Genomic DNA, 24,834 nt, shown 5'->3' with positions numbered 1-24,834 from the left:
GTGAGACAAATTTTATAATTTAAGAACTACAGTGTCCCGTTTTAAAGTTTAAAAATCAAAACAAAAATTTGGTTAAAGTTGAAGGGTGCAAAATGGAATTAACCACTATATGTTTACCAAGTAGGCATTGATTGACAGATTTACCAAAAGACTCCTTTTTCTTGCATTACTCGTCTTTAGGAGCAAGGAACACCATTTCTTTTCAGATTTAGCAGTTTGCTTTCATCGTTGAAACTCTGGTTAGCAATTCTATTTTTATCACCAGTTTTATCCATTTATGAAGAGAGGGGAAAAGAGGAGGGGGGGGGGGGGGAAGAAAGCAAGAAAAAACCAAACAGTAACACCATAACAGAGTTAAGCATGTCACTGCTTAAAGCATCAGATTAAATAGCTCCATTAATTTTTTTTTTTACCACTATTTTATTTGTGACAAGGCAATTATTCCGATCAAGCCACTTGATAATGCAAGGCCTACAATTATCAAACCTTTTAAAAAATTAATACCCCAGAAAAAGTATTGGTAAACTTTTTGGTTGTATAACATTTGATATAGTCTTTAATAATTACAGTGAAAAAGTTTTGTCTTAAAAGTAGATATGTTTTTTGGGGAATCGATTGGAACTCTCATTCTAATCACAATGTTTAATTGATCACTATATTGGCATCAGCCAATCTCTACTGGTAGAAAAGTACACAGTTGCCCAAGCTAACTGGGAAGTTTTTGCACAAAAAATCATACTATGTTGCATTGTTGTTGTGGTTATTCCAATATAAATTTTGTTTTTTAGGACTATAGAAGTTTCCATTTGGCAAGATAACATTTGTTTTTTACAGACCAGTGGAATTATAAGCATGTTACAGGATCGACGGTGAAGCTCAAGTTCTTTCTTGTTTGCTTTTTTGTTTTTTTTAAATTAAACAAAACATACCAACAAGCCAACAATACCACAAAAAATACAAAAATTTTAGTGCACACATATTGTATGGTTAAACAAGGTAAAAAAAAAAAGACAAAAATCTTAGCCAAAAATTGGATTAAGTCCGGAATAACACCATTAGACACCAATCTCTAGATTTATCTCACTTATACGATGAATAATACCATTGGGTTTGTTTGGATTGTAAGTTATTTGGGATTATTTGGGATATTTTTATTGTAGCAAATAAAACCCAATGTTAAGCAAATAAAACTGGGTAAATAATGTTCAATCCAAACAAACCCAATGTTAAGATTGCTTAGACCATATCTAGAATAGGAGCGCAAAATACTACGTTAAATTGTACGTGCATGAGTTATAACAATTGTTATGCGCTTGCAGGTTACTAATTGTACCAACAGCTTCATTTCCTCCACCTTTTAGTGGCATAAAAGTCTAGTTTGCATTCACAAAAATTGATTGATTTCTTGCTCCAATTTATTTTCCTAAATTTTATAATGGTGCCTATACAAAATCCAAGAAGATTAACATTGTTTAAATAGCCCTAAACAACTTTGATATGTCATAATGGTGCCCTTTCCATCACTCAGCAATCTACAGGATTTTGATATGTCATAAATAGCCCTAAAAGCAAGCTTACAAAATCTTTTAAACTATTAAAAGGCTTTTTTATTTGGTCAATTATCAACTCGTGCTCTTACTTGTGTTCTAACTTGTACTGTAGGAGGAAGAGCCCAACTATGCCAAGAGCGGTTAGAGAGAGAGAGGATCCCACTTGTAAATTAAAGCGGTGTTAGAACACAATCTTTAGATTTTAGGGTTAATTACCTTTACCTCCTCTCGAGTTTAACCAAACCACAAAATTTACCCTGAGATTTTGCCAAATAACAAAGACCCCTTGTAACAAACTTCCGTTAAAACATACAAATTAACAAAGCCGGAAATAGGCCAAGGCAAAAACTTGGGTGAATCCAGTCCATGACCCCACCTATGGACCGTGTGATTCATCTGTTCCCATCCTCATTGGAGGAGGCTCGGTGCATGGATCATCTTCATCTCTCATGTCTGCCCAACTTCAGCAGGTGAATTTGTCTCACCATCTCGTTCATTGCTTTCTTTTTCATCCGAAATTATCGATATTTGGCCCAAAGCAAAAAATTTGAGGCATTAATACCTGTCAAATGTTGCATCACTGTACATCTTTCAACCTCTATACGATCTTGTAATGTTAGATCCAGTCCGTCAAGCTATATATGTGAGCAAGATTGTACATTACAATCTTTCAGGGGATTTAGAACTTCAATTAATCAAAAACATATCTAGGGCAGCTTAAATCTTGGAAATAGGTGCATCATTTTTCAACGTTATCCTATCAAACAGGGAAGGAGAATGAGACAGGCAGAAGGAGGTGAAGATAGCTGCAAAGATTTTGTGGATTTTTTGGGTTGTTTGCTTAGTTCTAGCTGGGGTGGATTTTATGTATTTGTGAAAATGCCTGTGAGAGATTTTGTTAACATTTTGATCCAAGCATGAAGATCATTCTCCTGGCCCCCCTCCGAAGGACATCTTCATCTTTCTTTCTTCAAATTCTACTTTAGATTGCTTGTTTTTCTATTCCAAGAGAAAAGAGAGAGACGGTCGAAAAGAAAGTTTCAAGGATGAATGGTGGCGCCTGTCCAAACTTCAAAGTTCCAAAGCTTGTTTCTTGTCCTTCTTTTTTAATATTTTTTTTTTTGTTTTGAAAAATACGTAACAAAGAGTGTTGGTTAACCTAGTTAAGTGGGTGATGTGGCTTACTTGAGAACCACAAGGTCCAAGGGTAGGGTCATGAACCGGATTCACCCAAGTATTTTCTAAAATCGAAAAGCCACCGTGTTTCCTCTGTCCTTCGTCATTCATTTTTTGAAAACGTTTCAGCCACAGCGGGAAGCCAACAAAACTTAGCAGCATCCTATGCGCCTGCTGTTGTGCTCTTCCTTGGCTGGTCATCACAGCTAAGTGGTGGACCTTCGTCAAGTTTTCTCTTATTTTTTTAGGGATAATTTCAGAAACCTCCCCCAAAATTTCTTATAATATCACTCAGTTTTTCTGAGATTTTTAAAATCTCACTTACATCCCTTGGATTGATATTTCTTGTAACATTTTAATTCCTTTGGAAGAAATACAAGAAAGATTAAACTTTTGTTCGAATACTACTCTTATGTTATCCTACTTATGAAATTTATAACAACAATAAAAAATAAAATAAGGTTAGTTAAATTTTTATAACGTGTAAAGATCTTGAAAAATTTACAAGTATGGAGAGATTATTTTAATTTTCAACACAACTTAAACTACATTATGAATTAAAAGATATTTTTCTAAAAAATATCTTGACTTCCTTAATTATAACTTAATTGTGCACAGAATCTTTTAAAGTATTAATTACTTTACCAAAATCCTCCTGTGTGGTTGACCTTGATTAGATTTAATTTGTCCACGTATTTTGCTATCCCATCATGATCCCAATGCAAAGAAATATGGATCATATTAGCTAATTTTTTTAATTTACATTTTTCAATTTTTCAATTTTATTTTGTTTTGGCTTTTTGATTAAATAGTTATTAAGAGCAAGGTTAAGGTTATCAATTTGTGACATTTGATAGGAATATTTAGTCTTATCAAGTTGACAAGAGAGATAAGCTAGATTTTAAAAAGGTGGTGTTTGGTAAGAGGGTTTCGGAATGGGAAATTAGAATAAACCCCATAATTCATGTTTGGTTCACTATTATCAGAATTGAAATTTTGGAATGATATTTAAAAATTTAGCATTCCACCATTCCTTAGTAAGTTGGTGGGTTTTGCCCAAAACCCAAGTGTGATTCCAAAATGTTATAAGTACATAATATTTAGCATAATTAATATTTATATATATTATATTTATATTTATATTTATATTTATATTTATATCATAATATATACGTATATAATATATAATATTTTATTATAATTATATATATTTATTATAATAAATATATTATAATTATTTAGTTAAATATAATTATATTTATATAATATATATTATAAATTTATTAATATTAATTAATAATATATTTATAATATATATGCATATAACTATTATTATTATTTTAAATATAATAATATATAATAATAACTATATTTAATATGTAATATATATTATATTTATATAAAATATTTGTATAATTAATATTTGTATATATTATATAATTATAATTATATATTTATATTATAACATTTGTATATTTATATTTAATTATATATATAATATTTAATTAATTAGTTACAAACTTATAATAATAATATTATTAGTTATATGTATTATATAATGTATATTAATTAATGTAATATAATTAATATTATCAATTATATTAATAATTATACATGTTTACTAATAGAAATTATTAATTAATTATACTAAATTTACTAATACATTTATACTAATATATTTAACTAGTGAAAATTGCTTATATCCCATTTACAAGGAATCAATGACTATAATTTACGATGTGATTTATAATATATTTATTATATTCCATTCCGAAAGAGCCGACGAACCACATATTAACTATAGTAATGATACACATTCCAGGTATTTGAACCAAACAGATGTATTCGAATGAATGACCTCATTCCAAATTCAGGATATCCGATTTCGAATCCGAATCCGATTTCGATGTCCGAACCAAACGCGACCTAAAGTTTCTTCTAGCGGCTACTGGATTAATGCCCAGTGATTACAACTCGAGTTTCAAGTAGAGCACGATTCTAACCTTTGATGTGACCGAAAGGAGTCGCAAAGCCATCAAACAAGCGGAAAAACAAGCTTCGGCGTCTTAATGCTTGTCCACTCAAATCAAGCCAGTGCCCACAAATATACAGCCAAAACATCCATATGAAAAGTACTAATCAAGAGCGAAAACCGAAAATCTCAAAGCCACTTGCCATATCAGATCCTTAAATCTCTACAAATTAGAAACCCATCTCATCTGATGTCCACAAAGCCCCAAGAATTTTCGGCCAAGAAATTGTCGTAAGGCATATACCATCAGTGTGGGAATTAGTGGGGTGAATACCGGATATCCCACTGTATTGACAAAAAAAAAAATATATACCATCAGTGTGATTTGTGTGCACGAGTGTTGAGATCGGTCAAACATATCCATGTCTTTCTTTCTGTCTTTGTATTTTGAAAGGAAGAAAATGGTGTATATAAAATGATGATTTAAAAGAAAGTGATGGGAGAAAAATAAGCATATTCGTTGAGTTATGATGGCAATTGTTTAGAGTCAGTATATGGACAGGAAAAGGTGGGAATTCGTGTAGATGGCAAGATACACACTACTGTGTATTCATTGGCTTTGATGCTGGGCAGCCGTAATATCAAAACAAAAAGCTAAAACGAACATTTTGAACACAATGTAGTTGTAACCCACGATATCCGGCTACACTTTCTTGAGTTTGATGAAACAATATGATTGCAGGAATTCTTTTCCAAAGAATGATGGAAACCTAGGGGTGAGAGAGAGGAGAAAATTGATGGGAGAAATTGGAGATTTTTGGTTTTTCAAGTCCGCGGAGTTAAAGAGTGGGAGAAATTAGGAATTTAGATTGGATGATTTTTTTTTTCTTACAATAGATTCTATTTTATGCCTACTTCTGCTTTATATTAAGAAGAGGGAGGACCCAAAGGGGTCAAGAATCTGGAGGATTGAACCACCATCAGTCCAAATGAGTGCGTAGGCACCTGCTACGGAATTTTTAAAAAAATCCTAAATTTAGAATGCAGGCCAAGAATTTTGACCCGCTATGGAAATTTTTTTTAAAAATCCAATCCAGGGAACAGTGAAGCTTCATAGGGTCTTTCTGTCCAGGTGCAGGTAGTCCGCATCTTCACAGACATGTCTATTTCACCGAGCCTCTCTCCGAGACAGTGCCCAGATCGTTACGCCTTTCGTGCGGGTCGGAACTGCAGGCCAAGAATTTTGACCCGCTATGGAAATTTTTTTTAAAAATCCAATTTAGAATGCAGGCCAAGAATTTTGACCCTTGACCTATACCAAGTAGAGTTTTAAATCTCTTTTATGGTGAAAAGTAGTTGGTTATTTAGATTTGACGATCAGTAGAGCTTTTTAAAACCTATCTAGGTATCTTTGTAATTTAGCATTAGGGACAATTTAATAATTTGGCAATTTGTTTTATGTGTACTATATAGAGATTTTTTAACCTATCTAGGTATCTTTGTAATTTTTTGATAGGGAAAGTTTAATAATTTGGCAATATATTCAATGTGTACTATATTTAATGATTAATTACTTCCTCATTTCAGAATATTGAGAAACTTAAATAAATTTCAGTATTTTCTTATCATTTTTCAAAATTTTCCTATGATAAAAGTCTTTTAAAAAAAAATTAGATGAATTTGACTCCGATCAACACCATGAATTAGAGTAATGCCCTCAAAACTATAAATAGCTTACAAAAATTCTTACAATTCATCTACTAATACAATACTTACATCAATAACGAGATTTGAATACACAAATTTTATTAAAAAAAAATAGTTCATCCTTGTTAATTGAACCAACTCGTGTTTACATGTGATACAAGTCTTACTACCCCGTAACAAAGGCGAGCATGAGTACCTTATTATCCAAATTTGTTTCCAGGAAAAAGTGTACAATGAGGATCCAATGGAAGATGCCAGCCTTTGCTTTGTACTATACATTTACTGGCAGTCACTTGAATTTGGCCAGAAGGCATTGATTGACGGACCTACCAAAATACTGCTTTTTCTTGCATTGCTTGCCTTTAGGAGCGAGAGACACCATTTCTTTTCAGATAAACCAGAGTGCTTTCATGGTTGAATCTCTGGCTTGGCAACTTTAGATCCATTTGTCAAAGAGTAAAACCGTCAAAGGAACAAAAAGAGTAGACACGGTCGCACGTCACTACACAAACCATCGAATTATCTTAGCCCCTTTCGTTGTCTACTGCTATTAATGCCATGTTGATGCCATCACTGCTCTTAGGTCCCATTTGGATTATACATTTTCTCCGAGTTTTTTTTAAAATATATATATTAGGGAGAATTGTACCAATCTTTTCTTACATATTTTTGAAGTGAAAATTTGGTCCTTTAGAATGAAAAAGTGTGATTTTAATCCCTAACAAATAAAAATTAATTACTTCTGATCCCTTTTCACCATTCCGTGCAAATTTTGGCCGAAATAAGTCATGAGAATATTACGTGATTAATTTTTAAAGGATAAAAATGACATATCACTTCAATGTTGATAAAAAATGTAAGGGAACAATGGAGATGTTGACATTCATATCAGTTGGTTGGTCCCCTGCATTCAAACAAATCCAACAGTTTCCGTAAGATTTCAATTGGATTATAAGCAGAAGCATAATCGATCCAACAGATTTAGCAGCTAAACATACCAATAAACCAACCAGAACATTACAAAAGATATGGCTCTATTCTTAGAAAACAAATTATGAAGAAACAAAGGTCCCACCTTTTATATCAAGACACTCTCCAGTGTTAGTGTAGACGCCCAAGAGCCCACAAAACACAAGGGATAATTTCGCAAACCTCCCCTAAGGTTTTTAATAATTGTAGAGAGCTTTCCTTAAATTTTTAAAATTACACATACCTCCCTTATTTTTACTATTTATGTAACAATGTAAGTCCAACAAGTTAAATTTTCTCTCAAAAATTCTAAACTATCCTTTTGTATAAAACTAAAAAAGAAAAATACAATATACTAAATCAATTTTTTTTTTTCATATTTGCACAAATCCACTATCTTGATGCTTAACAACTATCCAAACATAAACTTCGAATTATTATCAAATTCAAGTAGTCGTCCAAAAGATCCTAAATTGTATATACAACATCAATACTTGTCATGCAAATAACAAAAAAAAAAAACACACACACACACACACACACACACAGGCAAGCATACTCTTCCCCCTTATTGACAACCAATTTTATACTCCAAAATTAAATCTCAATGCCTCAATGTCTTTCCAATCTAGTCTAAAACGACCATTATAATACTCTTATGTCCTTAAAATATTAATATCTAAGAAATAGAGAATAAGTTCTACCTCTATAACAAAATTATAACCAATAATTACTAAACCAACAAAAGAAATCCTTATACAAATTATTGACATTTTACAAAAAATTTTCTTGAAAATAGACAAAATACGACAAATTCCACATCTTTGGTCATTCTTCTTATATCAATCATCAATTTTATTATTTATTTCTCTATCACCATGAGTCTCGTCAATTTCCTTCTAGTTTGACATTTAATTTGCTTTTCTATTGATTTTACAATTTCATTTTGCTAATATTCATAAAACTGAAAATAATAAAAAGATAGCATAACAATATAATATCTAGAAAAGAGAGGAGCGAAAATAGACACGAGTTAGAGAAATGCAACCGACCCTTCGTTTATCACAACTATTGCACTTGATCTTAGTTCAATTCCTTTAGATGCCCCACTAGTGTTTCGATAGGAGATTATTTGAAATATTATTTAGAATAATAACTGTAGTATTTTTAGTGATGTGATGTATATAAACTAAAAATATAATTAAAAAGATAAAAAAGTGTATTGAAAATTATGCTCATGATGTAAGCAAATAATTTAGAGCTAAATAATAACTATCTAAAGTCTAAACACACTAAATTGACTGTCTCGAAAAAGGGCGCGAACTTGTTTTCCACTTTTTCTTCTGGAAGCGAAATTTGGAAGAGTCAATCATGGCAAAAGAAAGAGTTCCTTTATTGCCTGCCTCAAAATAGAAGTCTCGTGGGTAGAGGCGAATTGTTGGGAGGTTTATATATTTTTAGGCAATATTAAAGTTATTTATCATTTTTACCCTTTAAAAATTGAGCGGGCAATGTGGTCATGACTTGTTCCCACCAAAATTCCTATGAAAAAGTAAAAAGGAATAGAAGTGATATTTTCACATCAATGATACGTAAAAGACTAATGTACAACTCTCCCAATATATTATACTCATATAATATACATATAGTAAAAAGGTCATTTAAAAAATATTGAAGGAAGCAAAAATTCACAATTCAAACAGGGTCTTGGCTGTTACCATCTTGCAAGCCATTCTATGCAAGGACACCATTATCAAACCTTTTAAAAATAAATGCCCCACAAAGTTCAGGAGAACGTTTTGGTTCTAGAACAGTTGATTTCAGCGAAAGTAACCTATTTGGATTGTCATTTTCTGTCAAAAAATTGCATCGTCTTTCGTGATCACATTGTCCTATTATCTTTTTCTCTCACATATATTAAAGATCACATTGTCCTATTATCTTTTTCTCTCACATATATTAAATCGCTATAGTAATTTTTTTTTATGAAAAATCATAGAAAATGCAATCCAAACGGGAAAGTTTCTGATTTCTAAAAAGTAGATGTGTTTTTTTTTTCTTTTCTTCCTTTTTCCCAATCCCAAAACTCTCATTGTAAAAATGATGCGTTTGCTCAAACTAATCAAGAAGGAATTGCACACAAACATCGTTCAAGTCTTTTTTGTTCGGCAAGAAAATCAAATTTTATTTTTAATTGACCTTTATAATTTGAATATTTTATCAGCATTTCGAGAGTGAAACTAATGTTCATTTTTCGCGTCTTCAACCCCTTCCCTTTTTCCCCTCTCTTAGGGAAGAACAAGACCTACCAACACTACCACAAAAGAATTGCAGGAAGGAGGAAAGTGTAGGAAGTGGTAACTAGATAGATAGATTAGATGTGAATTATTATATAGACAAAGATGGTCCAAGATGGTACCACTATCTAACAACAATAATGACTCAATAACTAATTACATTGGATACCAAAAAATATTACTACCATAAGAAAGACACCTACAACCACTCAAGACACCTCTTTCTCCTCTGCTCTGCTAATATTAATATCCAGTGGGGAATTCACACTTCCCATATTCTGCAAACAAAAAAGCGCACAATTTCAAGGTTAGTAAGAATAATCAAAATGCAATTTTATAACCATTAGGGTACAAAATTCAACGTTGGGGGATTAAGAATTTACTACCATCAAGAAACAGTTAACAAAGATTCTCCAATGAATAATTTACGTGCCCTATGGGTCAATAACATATCAGTACATTCCCGCTTGGATCGTAAAACTTTAGGAATTTTTGTAGAAAATTATTCCGTGACGATGTGATGGATGTGTGTGAAATAATAAAGATGATTGAAAAATGTATTAAAGTAAATATTTCTGCGAAAACTGAAAATTCAAACAAGGAAACGTCTGGCTAAAAATTAAGGACAAGATTCCCTAAATATATCTAAAAAATGAAAAACAAATAAAAAAATAAAACTCAACAAGTCACAAGAAGGTCAAAAGGTCCCCAACAAAGGTCTGAGTCTATCACATGCTGCCCATTTACTTGGCCCGCACAAACTTTCCTGACATTGGGGGACCAGCACTGTTTTTCACGCTGTCTAGATTAAGCACGTGCGCATGTTAGTAATGCACCAAAGCAATCTCTAACGTGCGCCACGATTTTCTGTAGAATTAATTAAGCAAATAAAAATACTAAACACTTTTAGTTATTAATCACTTAACATATTTCCTTTCAAAAATTCACTAATCACTTTTTAACTAGAAAAATAAAAAAATGCTGAAAAATAATTTTTTTTAAAAAAAGTAAAATGTTTATTCTAAATAATCACAAATTCAAACACACATAAGACCTAAATAATATAATTCTATTAACTTGATTATGAGAATTAAATTGCCAGGAAACAAATAAATAAATGAAATAAAGTAAAATGAGGTAGTAACACTTACTAGGTGGTATAGCTACAACGTATGCGGCTCCACCGAAATAGCAGGTACCAATAGCTCGGCCCTTCTTCTGATAGTAGCTATTGAAAGCGAAGGAAGCATGAGCCTCAAGCGTATTAGGATCGTAACACGTGGACCCAGGCTGGATCGGGCGGCAATCAGCCCCTCCCTCACCACAAGCGAAATCTAGAGCCACCTGCAGCTTCTCTTTCTCCTCATCCCCATTCGCGACGCACCAAGTTTGCCCTGAATAGCTGTGTGAATTACCGCTACTGCCCTTCGAGTTTCTCCTGCCACCCGTCACCGGAGTAGGGTTATCGTGGTAATTCTTCAATCCTTCGACGGTAAAAGGAATGTCGTAAACTTTGTCTTCGTTAGGGTAAAATAACCCGTAATTTCTCTCGGAAGTGGGGCCCACCTTTTTGTCCTCGTTGAAAAGGGCGAACAAATAGACGGTCAGATTTTCTTTGGGTCTCAAGGGGGTCCCAACTCCTGTCAGGATTCTCTTCACTAGATTTCCGTTATATGCAGCGGCGTTTTCGACGGAGGCTCCGATTTCATTCGGGTCCCCTTTCGAAGGCCAGCCTGTTTCAGTGACTACAATTGAAACGTCGTCGTACTTGATAGCCGACATTGCCGCAAAAACGGCGTCGATCTGGGCGTCAAAGAGACTAAAGTAACGGTTTCCGTTACGGGCGTCTACGACACCGGGGTTTTCTCGAAAGAGTGCGTAGTCTAAGGAGATGACGTCAGAGTTCGATTCGTAGGCGAAAAACGGGTATGCATTGACCATGAGGTATGACCCGGTTTGGCGGAGGAAATCCAGCATGGGTTTGAAAACGGGCTCGATCAAATCGGGTCGGAATGACCCCGCAGAAGATGGGTAGGAATTCTGGAGGGCGCTGAGGGCTATTGGGGAAGATACCTTGATGTCGTCATGGAAGTTGTACTTCTCAAGGGCGGAATGGATGTTTTTCATGGCGGGTACAAGGAACCGGGTCGTGTTTTGCGGGTCGACGAAGACTTCATTCCCGACGGCAATGGCTTCGATTTGGGTGGCGGGATGATAAGCAGCGACGTTTCGCTGGACCCAGGAGTAGGCGAAAGAAGGCCGTCTGGCGGCGGAGAAGAGAAGCTCATTTGGGAGGTCCACGGTCACTTTAACACCCGACCCGGCTAAGGCTTTGAGAACCGCCGGATCCGTGTCGTACACCTTGACCCGATCCAAACCCTGAGATTTTAGGAGCTCCGCTACTTTGCTTGCTGATGGGAGGTTATCTGCTATTCTCCCATAATTCACCCCTATTGAACCCCCATCTGCAAAATGAAAATGCATCAAAACATCAACATATATGCATAAAAACGCACACACCCATGTGGGTACGTGTGTGCAAAAATGGTGTTGTAGAGTGTGTGTGCGCGTGCGTGAGTGTATGGGATAGTTGCATGGGGCAATGAATAATAAAGGAAAAGGTGTGAAATGATGAGTTTTTTTTTTTTTTCCTTTTTGGGGACTAAAATAGCCATGAATGAGAAGAATGAGCAAAAAGAGATGGTGGGATTTTACCTGAATGAGAAAAGATTGAGAGGATGAGGAGGAGCAGGAGGGGGACGTTGAAATATTCCATCGTGCTCTGAAACTTGGGAGAACAGAGCATGAATGAGAGAGTAAAAGTTGCAATATGGGATGGATTATTTTGGCTGGGGTTTGGCAGCAGCTGGGTATGGGGTGACGGGGGGAAGTGAGAATGTGGAATGTGCACCGAGGAATGAATGTGGGCTGAGGGAATGGAGGAGAGAAGGGGAAGTGGTGTAGCAGGATTTATAGAAATAAGTGTAGTGCTTTTGTTTAGGATGGGGCTGTGTGCGGTCTGAATGATGATGATAGGACCCGGTCTGTTTAGGATCCGATAGCATCCTGTTTGCATCCAGTAGAATATTGATTTGGTAAATACTGATTATTTGAAAAAATAATCTGAAATAATATTATAACATTTTTTGTAATGTAATAATATGTGACATAAAAAAATGATTAAAATAGTGTTTCTAATGCAAGTAGAACACTATTTGATAAGCCATATAGACCTTTGAAGTCTGAGTAGGGTGAAATTCATGCAAAGTGTGTGTTTGGATAGATTAATGTTTAAAATATTATTTAAAATAATTATTATAATATTTTTTGTGATGTATATGAGATATAAAGTTGGTTGAAAATATAAAAAAAGTGGATTAGAAAAAGTGTTTATGATGTAAACAAAATATTATTTGAAAAATTTTAACTATTCAAACATTCATACGGTATTATTTCAATACTGTAAATCTCTATGAAATTTGTCTCTTGTTGGACTTCAAAATCTAATTTCGTTTTTAATTATAAATATCCTTGTGTCGTAGAGAAATTGTGAAAATTGTCAAGATAAATGGATATTTAGAGCATTGCATTTACATACATAAGCATTTTCATGTTGAAAATAGTATTTCAACTTCTGCGCTCTAATTTATGGTATCAATTTTTGACATTATCCAAAGTTTTTCGAAAAATTCAGTAATGATCTACATTGAAGCTGAACAAAACAAAATAGATCAAAGATTAAAATTTACAATGTTAATCTTTATATGCTTTATATGGCCCTCAAGTAAGTTCTCCATTGTAAATAGATGTAAATCCAGAGGTGCACAAATTGAATATTGTTATTGAAATGTTTTCCCTTTTTGCAAGAAGGATAAATTAAATTTAAAAAAGATCCGAATACAGTATCAGTCCAATTCGGGTATAATGTGACGCTTTAGATCCGATTACACGGAGTGATTTGGTTCATGGAGCTGAGGGAATCGAGGCGTTAAGGAGTGCTGGGACCGACAATGTTGGTACACCTATATGACGAGAGGCCAAAAAAAAAAGGAGAGAAAAGGGTAGAAATGGAAAGTATGGACCACTATAGAGTATAGAAGTGTAGACCAGAGAGCTGTTGTAAGATGAAAAGGAAAGGGTACACTCCTCCACGTGGCCCCGTTGTTAACGGGACCCACTCAATTCGACCGTTTTCTACAGCAGCATTACTAACTACTAAATAGTGTAAAGATACATCACTTTTTCATTGGGGATAATTTCAGAAACCTCCCCTGAGGTTTCTGACAGTCTCAAGGACCTCCCCTGAAGTTTCGAAAATCCCTTATACCTCCCCTGTCAGATTGTTGGGTCCCAAAATGACTTGAAAAACGTTGAATTGACACAAATATCCCTGCTGTTGAAGTAATATATTCTGATAATAACATGAATTAATTAGTGAAATGAGTAATAGAAAGGATTAAGTAACTTAACTGGAATTTGATAATAAAATGAATTGCTAATTTGGGCTAAGAGAAAAGGCCCAAAAATGGGCGCCCATTTGGTTGTTGATGTGACAATGGTAGCTGACTGAACGTTAATTTTGGTGAGGAATAGACCTTCTTGAGGAATAGACCTTTATGGAGAAAAGCCATAAAGAGCTGGTTTTTTATTCAACAACGAGTTAATTTTTATTATATCTAATAACTAAATTTTTGTTTAAGAAAAATGGGTACTCTGTTCTTATAATGAATGAAAGCTTTGAAAAGTGGGGCTCTTTTATTCATCAGGTAACCACACATGAAGGGGAAATTGTGCCGATTTAGCAACGGCACCGGCAAATACTAGACCAGCACACAAAGTAACAAACAAAGAATTGACTTCATTATCATAAATCAAGTTATTGAATATTTCGAATAAATCACGAAATTCAAAACTACCCGTTATCCAGTAAAAACCTAAAATTCCTAATAATAAGCCAAAATCCCCTATACGATTAGTCACAAAAGCTTTTTGGCAAGCATTTGCAGCAAGAGGTCGTGTAAACCAAAACCCTATTAATAAATAAGAACACATTCCAACCAATTCCCAAAAAATATAAATTTGTATCAAATTCGAACTAGTAACTAATCCTAAGGGAAGTACTGAAAAAACCCATATAAGCAAAAAATCTCAAATATGCTTGATCATGAGCCATATAATTATCACTATAGATAAGAACCATAATTCCAACGGTAGTTATTAATATTGACATAATAGAAGTAAGCGGATCGATCAAATAGCCGAATTCTAAAGAAAAATCATTATTAATGATCCAAGACCATATATATTGATAGATCGAATTGCTATTTATTTGCTGAATAGACAGATTGATTGAAAAAATCATGACTATAGTTAACAATAAAACACTCTGAAAAGACCACATACGACGAAGATTTTTTGTTGCGGTCGGAAAAAGAAGAAGTCCGACCCCTATTAATATAGGAATTGGAAGTGGAATGAAAGGGATGATCCACCCGTATTGATATGTCTGTTGCATAAAAACATTTTTTAATTCTTAATTTATTAATTAATTGTTTCCGATTCACCGGATCTTACCTCTTTGAAAGGGATCAATAAAAGTCAAGATATGGACTTTAAGTTAAACTAACTTAAATAGAATTTTAGAATCTTTTGTTTTTTTACTTTACTTATTCTTCTGAATTTTTGCTAAATCCTTAAAATATTCAAATCAAGAAGTTATAATTGTTCAAATTATATAAAATTATATGAAAGGGAAAAAGTACCCGAGTTTGATCAGTTATATAATTAATAGAAAAGGAGATGAAATTTTTTCTTTCATTAAGCAAAAGCAAAGTTTCTATTCTTATCTTAAATCTTTTGGTGGGGTATTTTATTATAATTATATGGAAATTCGCCTTAGAATGACGAAAATAGACAGAAATAAAAATGTAAAGGTTTTCGATTCTTTTTTATTATATTAAGTTTAAGCTTACTTAACTAATTCGATTTTTATGGCACAGCGAGTGGGGTTTATTTTATGTTATCCGACAAATAAATTAGTATTTAAGGAAAATGGGTACTCTGTAAGTATAATGGACGAAAGCCATAAAGAGCTGGTCTTTTATTCAACAATGGGTTTAAATTTATTTTATCCGATAAATAAATTTCTAAACTGCCCGCTCCTGTTATAGGTGACACTTCTTGTTGTGATCAAAAAATAGATTTTGATTAGAATTTTGCTACTTGTATGAGCACTTTTGCAGAAACCTCAGTCACAACCCAACAACATTCACTGGTTTCTCTTGCAACTTCAGTAGGCAATTATATAGAGCTCCAAAGCAACACTACTGTTTCTTATTACCGTTACAAAGAACTACTTTGAGAGCCGTTGGCATGAACTAGAAGACAATTTCTTGCAATACAGCCTTACCTTTTTCCATCAGTTTCACATACACCCCCCGCAATTTCAAAGGAACTAGATTCCATTGAAATTTTCAACATAAACATCCTCACTAATGACAATCTTGAGGGCAGAGGTGGAATTTGATTATTTTCTCTCTCCTGAAACACATTTTATATTCATTGTCCACCTCAATTGGGTTGGACCTGAAACTATCTACTTAGTTTTAGGGGAGGTATAAGGGATTTTCGGAACTTCAGGGGAGGTCCTTGAGACTGTCAGAAACCTCAGGGGAGGTTTCTGAAATTATCCCTTTTCATTGTCTGTGTCTAGATCCATGATGATGATGCGGATTGTGCCCGATCTGAGCTCGGATTGAATTTTTTAAGGAACAGTTTTGTTTGATCGCATCACAATAAGAAAAAAACGTTTTAGCCCGTTCTGGTAGTTAGTAGGCCGTTTTAATTACTGTTTTCTGGAGTTTTTATAAAAAAAAATATATTGTATTGATTGAATGCACGTGAAATAAAAAATAATTTAAAAATATGTTTATGAGAAATATAAAATTTTTTGAAAAACATTACAATCCAAACAAATTTTCATATTATGCTTAGAAGAATAATTGAAAATTTGACCTTTAAAGTTAGAACATTAAAAAATTTTCAAGATTCAATTTAGTTTGTAAGGACATTAGTGTGATTATAGTCAAATAAAAATTTCAATGACCATTAAAACATTTCCAAATTTTGAGAATCAAAACTAGGGTTGCACGCAAGTTGAATCGAATTCAAATAATATTGTATTAGAGCTCGATTTTTCTCAAAATGCCTATACTTGAATTCCAATTGATTTTCAATGCTGATGTGGTGCGCTACCATTGGCCAGATTTTGTAGTCCTCCAATTGCTTTCAAATTGATGAGGTGTCGTCTTTTGATTCGTCAATTGGTAATAGTCCTCCCAATTGCATATGAAAATGGTGACATTGTGAGTTTTGATTGGATGAGAGGTGGTAGTCCTTTAATTGCATCTAGGATTGTGCTAAAATTTGGCCCTTTTTTTTTGCCTAACAAATCACATAAACAAAAATTTGGGCTACTTTTTTTGGTTGTCCACCAAATCGCATCCAATTACCAAATTTTCACAATTAATTGTTAATAAATAATCAATAATGTCATTTTTTTGTCATCCAACAAACCACATTTAATTAAAAATGTTTTGCAATTATTAACTAAAAATTGACTTCTTTTTGTGGTTGCCCAAAAAACAACAATTATCAATTTTTTTCAAATGTTATAAAAAAATGTCCTCTTTTATTTTGGGTTGTTCAACAAATCATATTTAATTATAGAATTTTTGTAATTAATTGCTCATTAATCAATTAATAATTTCACTTTTTTATTGCCAACAAATCACAATTAATTACCAACTTTTTAACACAATTTTTTGGTTTCCAAAAAAATCACAATTAATTAACAATTTTTTGTAACTAATTAGCACATACGAACTAAATGTGAACGAATGTTGCCAAATAGTGGTCGTTTTGTGCTAATGTATTGCGCTGTGATTGGAGGGATTGTCCTGCTCGTGTGAATTGGCAAATTTCTTCCCTGATGTAATTGCTCGTGTGAATTAATAACCCTCCAGCTTAACCATGTGCTCTGCAAGGGACCTTTCTTTCTTTTTTTTAAACCATAGATTTGATTATTTTTTCAGGGAAGAAACCCATTAGGCCATTACCCATAGGGGTAGATTGACTTATTGTTAGAGTTGGTGAGACTTGCGTTGGGCTCAAAGCTTCATAGAACTGTCCTTTCCCCTCTGTTTGTCTCTCACCCTTCCTCTATTTGTTTCTTTAGAAAGCCCTCATTCTCTCTTCCTTTTCTTCATATTTTCTCCGAAATGGGCTCAATATTTTTGCTTGAAGGGTTGTTCTTTCCTCCCTTGCCTAAACTTCTCCAGCCTTTTTTTCTTTTTGTTCTCCGGTTTAGTTGTCTAACATTGTGGCTAGCTTCTTGTGCAAACTAATGTTGTTGTTGTTGTGGTTTTTTTTTTTGCAGGATAATAGGGTTGCACCAGATCTTTCTCTCTCTGGTTGATCATCTTTAGCTCCAGATCCAAGGAAATTTGCAGAATCTGTCTCCAGATTATCAAGTTCTTTATTGCCTCTTAATCTTTATTTCCTTTCTACATTTCTTGGTTTTTTTCCCCAAAAATTTTCACCTGGTTAATATCTAAATTTCGCCTATGTTGTTCCTTATTTCTTTATTCATGCTTTCTCACAAGACAGAGGCAACCAAGAGAAGATCATCACCGGGAAATATTGCTTGAAATTTTGCTTCCTTGGGTTTCGTCCTTCTTCATCTGAAGTTTTCTCTATTTTATTTTTTCATTTTTTTTAAAGTTTTGTACTCTTTTGCAAGTAGTTTCTATGTTACTTATTTCTTTCTTTGGGTCTGTAGAGGACCCTTTACAAACTTGTATGATATTTATTATAGATGGGAAAATTGCTTCGTAGAGAAACTAAAGGAAAAGGTTGTTGAAAAACTCTGGCAAATGGAGTTTTCATGACTCATCTGATGGCACTGTTTTTTTTTTGTTCCATGCAAGGGTGCGTTCAACTATTGACTCATAAAGGACGATCCATATGGTAACCAATCCAAAGTCTCTATTTGTTGAGATCAAATTATTGTAAAATATAAGTGTATTTCAAAAGTTTTTTTTGTTCCACATCAGAAAATGAATAGGACAAAAGTTTTGTTCCATATCTGAAAATGAATAGGACCTCTCAAGATTTATAATCTATAAATAGGTGCTATGTCCCCTTGAAAAATCACACCATTTCTTCTTCCCCTGACAGTTGATACCTTTCTGTCAACTTTCTTCCCAATTCTCCCCCTGACAATAGATACCTTCCTATCAGCTTCCTCTTCTACTTCTTCTTCTTCTTACTCTGCTGGATTTATATTTCAGTTGCTAGTTCTGATCTTTCCTATTCATAATAGGAAGAAGGTTTGTTTAAATTTGGAGAAATATTTCAACCTCCTGAAATAGTTTCTTAGGACAGTGCTATAAAGCACGACTCAAGCTACATTATATTAATTTCAGTTAACATTGTTTTTGGCTGTTTTTTCAACAATCTAAGAAACTATGGCCTCCGGCAATGTTAACACTTCACAACCTATATCCACATCAATTGTCGTTGTAATACCGTTGGCTAAACCTTTTTCAGACATCTCCAAAATTGAAGTTTTTGCCAATGAAAACTTCAAAAGATGGCAAGAACGTGTGCGCTCTCTGCTCGACAGTCGGGTTACTTTCTAGTATCAATAATAATAACATGAAAAAATGTCAAACATGTGCAGAAACTAAATAAACTAAGAAAAGTTGTATAACTGTTCAAAGAGAAATTGAACTTCTAAATCTAATTCACACAGATTTAGGTGATTTAAAACAAACTATGAGTAGAGGAGGAAAAAAATATTATGTTACTTTTATAGATGATTATTCTAGATACACTAAACTTTATTTACTTAGAAATAAAGATGATACTCATAATGTCTTTTTATCTTATAAGTTTGAGGTAGAAAATCAACTCAATAAAAAGATAAAAAGAATCAGATCAGATATAAAAGGTGAATATTTAGCTTTAAATAAGTTTTGTGAACATGAAAGCATAATACATGAAATAATACCTCCTTACTCACCAAAATCTAATGTAGTAGCTGAAAGAAAAAATAAAACACTAAAAGTAATGATGAATTCTATGTTAGTTAGTTCTCATGCTCCAGATAACTTACGGGGAGAAGCTATATTATCTGCTTGTTATCTACAAAATAGAATTTCACATAAAAAGACTGGCAAAACACCTTATGAGTTATGAAAAAATATAAATCAAATTTAAAATATTTAAAAGTATGGGGATGTCTTGCTAAAGTGCTATTACCTGAATCTAAGAAAAGAAAATTAAGTTCTAAAACTTCTGATTGTATGTTTATTGCATATGCTGAATATAGTGCCACATATAGATTTCTTGTTTTGAGAAGTGACGTACTTGATTGTAATACAATCATTGAGACAAAGAATGCTGAAATTTTTGAACATATTTTTCCAGTGTCCAATAAAATTTCTCATGCACCTGTTGAAAGAAATGAGGAAACAACCTCTAATGAGGAGTTGAGAAGGAGTAAAATGTCAAGAAAAGAATTTTCCTATGGGAATGATTTTCAAACCTTTCTTGTTGACAATGATCCTTTAACGTAGTCTGATGCAACTTCTTCTTCTGATTGTAAATTTTGGAAAGAGGCAATTAAATCAGAAATAGATTCTATTTTGAAAAATAAAATATGGACTTTGGTAGACTTATCCCCTGGTGCAAAACTTATTCGTTGCAAATGAATTTTTAAAAGAAAATATAATTTTGATGGTTCTATAGAAAAATACAAGGCTCGTTTAGTAGCAAAAGGTTTTCTCAGAAACAAAATATTGACTATTTTGACACGTTTGCACCAGTAACAAGAATTTCTTCTATTCGTGTTTTATTTGCCTTAGTTTTTATCCATAAACTTGTTGTTCATCAAATGGATGTCAAAACAACTTTTTCAAATGACAATTTAGAAGAAGAAATTTATATATTTCAATCTGAAGGATGTGTTGTATCTGGATAAGAAAATAAAGTGTGTAAATTAATTAAATCTCTTTATGGTCTAAAACAAACTTCTAAACAGTGGCATGAGAAATTTGATCAAATATTGATAAAAGACGATTTTTTGTCTGTAGAAGTGGATAAATGTGTATATATTAAAATTGTGAATAATCAATATGTGATAATTAGCCTATATGTGGATGGCATGATTATATTTGGTACAAGTATAGAGATTGTTAATAGTACTAAATATTTCTTATCTTCTAATTTTGATATGAAAGATTTGGGTGAAACTAAAATGATACTGGGTGTTAAAATCATAAGGAGAAATGATGGTATAATGTTGTCACAAGAACATTATACAGAAAAACTTCTTAGAAAGTTTGAAAATTATGATGTGACACCTGTAAGTACTCCTTATGAAACTAACACTAAATTAAAGAAAAATAATGGCGACCCAATTGCTCAGTCTAAATATACTTAGATTATTAGGAGTCTGATGCATTTGATGAATTTCACAAGACCTGACATAGCTTATGCTGTGTGTAGATTGAGTAGATATACTCACAATCCCAATAGTGAGTATTGATTTACATTAGTCAGACTAGTGAAATATTTGAGAGGTACCATGAATTATGGTATCGTATATTGTAGATTTTCCACTAGATTAGAAAGGTACAGTGATGCTAATTGGATCTCCGATTCAAATGAGACAAAATCTACTAGTGGTTATGTATTCACCCTTGGTGGTGGTGCAGTAGCATGGAAGTCAGCTAGACAGACAATCATTGCTAGATCAACTATGGAAAAAGAGTTTATACCTCTGGAGTTGACTAGTTTGAGGCTGATTGGTTAAGAAACTTCTTAGCCAATATTCCTCCGACTAAGGATCTGTTGCCTCCTGTATCCATATATTGTGATTGTCAAGCGGCAATTGCTATTACTAAAAATAAATAATATAATTGTAAAAGTCGACACATGAAATTAAGACATGATGTCATAAAGCAGCTGCTTAGAGAAGGAATTATTTCCATTGATTATGTGAAGTTAGAGTTGAATTTGGCCGATCTTCTGACTAAACTCGTAGGAAGAAAATTGATTCTTCAAACTTCAAAAGAAATGGGACTTCGACCAACAAGTTGTCAATAGAGACAATAACCCAACCTATGTGATTGGTGATCCCATGAAGTAGGTTCATATGGGTAATAACACATCAATATTGACTGTAAAGTACTTCAAATTTAAGTCCCTACAGAGATAAGTGCTTTGAGTAACTATGAGGATGAGTTAAAATTTTTAATGAATTCATATCCCATTAGGGAGGTGTATATAAAACAGTATATGCTTGATGAATTCACCTATATGAGAGTGGAGTGGGGTCGCTCCTATAAGATTCCTTGGTCAAATCTTAGAGCTCTCATGTATAACTAGGCAGGCACACAGTCTAAAAGCGCAAAATCGCATTAACAGCAAAATTATGGATTGTAATGTGATTGACAAAATTTCCGTCATACGTCAAGAATTATTGGTTTATAGAAATTCATATTTCACCAACAATTCTGTAGGTCATGTTTCGTCAGTCTAAGTTTGGTTCATAGTTCAAAAGACACCAAACTAATTATATTTCACCCAAATAAATCCAGCAGATTATTTTCTTATCTTTTGTCCAAAATCTTTTGAAATAGGAAGGAAATTGTTGTAAAATATTTCAAAAGTTTTGTCCCACATCGGAAAATGAATAGGACAAAAGTTTTGTCCCATATCAGAAAATGAATAGGACCTCTCAAGATTTATAATGTATAAATAAGTGCTATTTCCCCTTGGAAAATCACACCAATTCTTCTTCCCCTGACAGTTGATACCTTCCTGTCAGCTTTCTTCACCAATTCTCCCCCTGATAGTAGATACCTTCCTGTTAGCTTCCTCTTCTACTTTTACTCTGTTGGATTTATTGCTAGTTCTGATTCTTCCTGTTCATAATAGGAAGAAGGCTTGTTTAAATTTGGGGAAACATTTTGACCTTCTAAAATAGTTTCTTAGGACAGTGCTATAAAGTACGACTTAAGCTACATTATATTAATTTCAGTTAACATTGTTTTTGGTTGTTTTTCCAACACAAATTTCATGTCATTGACTGTTGAAAGCTTTATTTATTTTTTTAGAAAACTATTTTTCTTTTTTATTTTCTTGAGAAGTTTTGGTTTTCATTTTCCAAAGAGTGTATATGGATTCTTTAAAACAAAAAAAATGCTTTTTGTGTTTTCTTAGTTGCTAATAAAAGCACTAAAACTGATCGAGGAGCCATTAGTTGAGATACTTGTTTTAAGTACATGTTCCCTATGTATTTGTGTTGCATGAATCTTGCCTGCCTTTTTTCTTTTAAATGAGTACCTTTTATTTTAGGTTCACAAGAATACCATTTTTTGGTTAAATTTTTGTTGATTTTGTTCCTAAAAGATTGGCATTGGGGATAACATTTTGAGAATATAAAGTAAATATAAAGTATATATGGGAGATTGAGTATTAGCTTGTTATTGCAGAGAAATTTCTTACCGTCCACTGCCATTTAACCGGTTTACTACATGCTTCTTGCTTATTTAGACTTTACCTTCCACGAAAATGATTTCAATGTTTGTGGGCAATTAAAAGTTTGGTGTGATAATATGTTGGTCTTTCCAGTTTCTTTATTGCTTGAAAAGGTGATTAGAATTTTTTGCAGATAAAATAACAAAAAGATGTTAGGAATACTTTGCATTTACATGCTATTTTCTTAAATCATCTACTTTTTATGTCACTTTTGGTTATGTTATTAATTTTTTATTCTTTTATGTTATTAATTTAGTTCGTCCATGTTAAAGGTGCAAATGATTGAAGATTACATATTTAAATTTCTGAAATTTACTTCACAGGTTTTATTCCTTATCTCACAATTAAATGGTTAAATGGAAACCTTTTAGAGTACAAATAGAGCTTCATGAAAACAAGAAACTAGATTCGTGTAGAATTTTGGTGAAAATGGAACAATTTGGTTTGAAAGCAAGATTAAGGAATATTTGATTTTTCTTTGCATTTGCTTCTCACAATTGCAACAAATTTCTAATAGCCTTTCTTTGCTTAGGTTCCCATTTTAAACAGCAAGAGAAATGGGACAAAAAAAAAAGAAGGCTATGATAAGAAGAAGCAGAAAGGAGAAAATGGATCTTCATCAGAACATTTATGCTTTTGTTTTCACTTTTTTTGTGAAATTTAAGCTAGTTCTGTCAGTCTTTTTTTGTTTTATTTTTTCCCCTTGATTAGAAGGATAAGATGAGAAGAAAAATAAGCAGATGAAGAGAAAAGTATGGATCTTCAGCCTAATCTGGTGTATAAGTTTCTTTTTTTATTTTAATTTAAGCAATTTTTGTAAGGTTTTATTTTAGTTCAAATACATTTTTATCTAATTTTTTGAAATGAAAATAAGGAGGTGAAGCAAATGAAGGGAAAGAACGGATCTTTGGTTTGATTCAATGTTGTAAGTTTTTTCTGTTACTTTTTCTTTGTAGCTTGAGCAGTTTTCTGAGTTTCTTTTCTGTTTGCCTTTTTTTAAAATCCGACTTTCTATTATTGAATTTGAAGCAAAAAAGCAAGAAAAAAATAATAAAATTTTATAGTCCTAAGTGTTTTTTTTTTTTAAAAAAATTTGTGTAAATTGTGGTTGTAGAATTGGTTATTAGAATGAAGGAAAATTGGATTTTGATCAACTCATTGTAGATGGGAAGATCTTGAAAGTAATTGATCAGATAATGCTTAGGATCACATCAAATTGTTTTTGTTTTGAGTTTTCATTTTTTGCTAGTTTATTCATTGTGCAATTATTTATTATACTGACAATAAGATTTGATTTTGATAAGATTGAGGATTCTAATAGCTTACAAGCAAATGATAAGGTAGACAGTAGAATCATTTATACTTTTTGGTTTGGGGTTTTGTATCAATCTGTGGGAATTAGGTACTAGAGGAGCTATATTTTGGGATATCAATGTTAATTATCATTGGATTTGCTAAAATTAGCATTTATGGTGTACATTTAAAGCTTAAAGTAATGCAATTACATTGGACGCTCATGATTTATCTAAACTAGAAAGAGAAAAATATGCCACAT

At 32.8% G+C, this 24,834-nt stretch overlaps 1 protein-coding gene and 1 long non-coding RNA gene across 2 annotated transcripts; one reads left to right on the top strand and one right to left on the bottom strand.

Moving 5' to 3' along the window:
• Window positions 1-1,644: 1,644 nt before the first annotated feature.
• LOC140006267 (uncharacterized) lies at window positions 1,645-3,128 on the top strand. Its single transcript, XR_011813906.1, has 2 exons — window positions 1,645-2,020; window positions 2,319-3,128. It is a non-coding gene; the product is annotated as an uncharacterized lncRNA (long non-coding RNA).
• A 6,592-nt stretch (window positions 3,129-9,720) lies between these two features.
• Window positions 9,721-12,619, bottom strand: LOC140006519 (glucan endo-1,3-beta-glucosidase 12-like). Its single transcript, XM_072048534.1, has 3 exons — window positions 12,387-12,619; window positions 10,823-12,136; window positions 9,721-9,949 (listed from the first exon to the last, which is right to left on the bottom strand). The coding sequence occupies exons 1-3, from the start codon at window positions 12,475-12,477 to the stop codon at window positions 9,915-9,917; spliced, it is 1,440 nt and encodes a 479-aa protein (XP_071904635.1). The 5' UTR covers window positions 12,478-12,619; the 3' UTR covers window positions 9,721-9,914.
• Window positions 12,620-24,834: the final 12,215 nt, after the last annotated feature.

The sequence above is a fragment of the Coffea arabica genome, chromosome 5e (assembly GCF_036785885.1).
Source record: "Coffea arabica cultivar ET-39 chromosome 5e, Coffea Arabica ET-39 HiFi, whole genome shotgun sequence".
Lineage (NCBI taxonomy): Eukaryota > Viridiplantae > Streptophyta > Magnoliopsida > Gentianales > Rubiaceae > Coffea > Coffea arabica.
Note: the sequence above shows the minus strand (reverse complement) of the source record. Positions and strands in the feature narration are given on the sequence as shown.

Excerpts from the sequence above, each read along its gene's own strand:
- LOC140006519 (XM_072048534.1), bottom strand. The coding sequence starts at position 12,477 with ATGCTCTGTTCTCCCAAGTTTCAGAGCACGATGGAATATTTCAACGTC. Across the intron at positions 12,137-12,386 it reads CTCAATCTTTTCTCATTCAG|ATGGGGGTTCAATAGGGGTG; the intron begins GTAAAATCCCAC and ends TTCATTTTGCAG. Across the intron at positions 9,950-10,822 it reads CGTTGTAGCTATACCACCTA|AATATGGGAAGTGTGAATTC; the intron begins GTAAGTGTTACT and ends TTTTGTTTGCAG.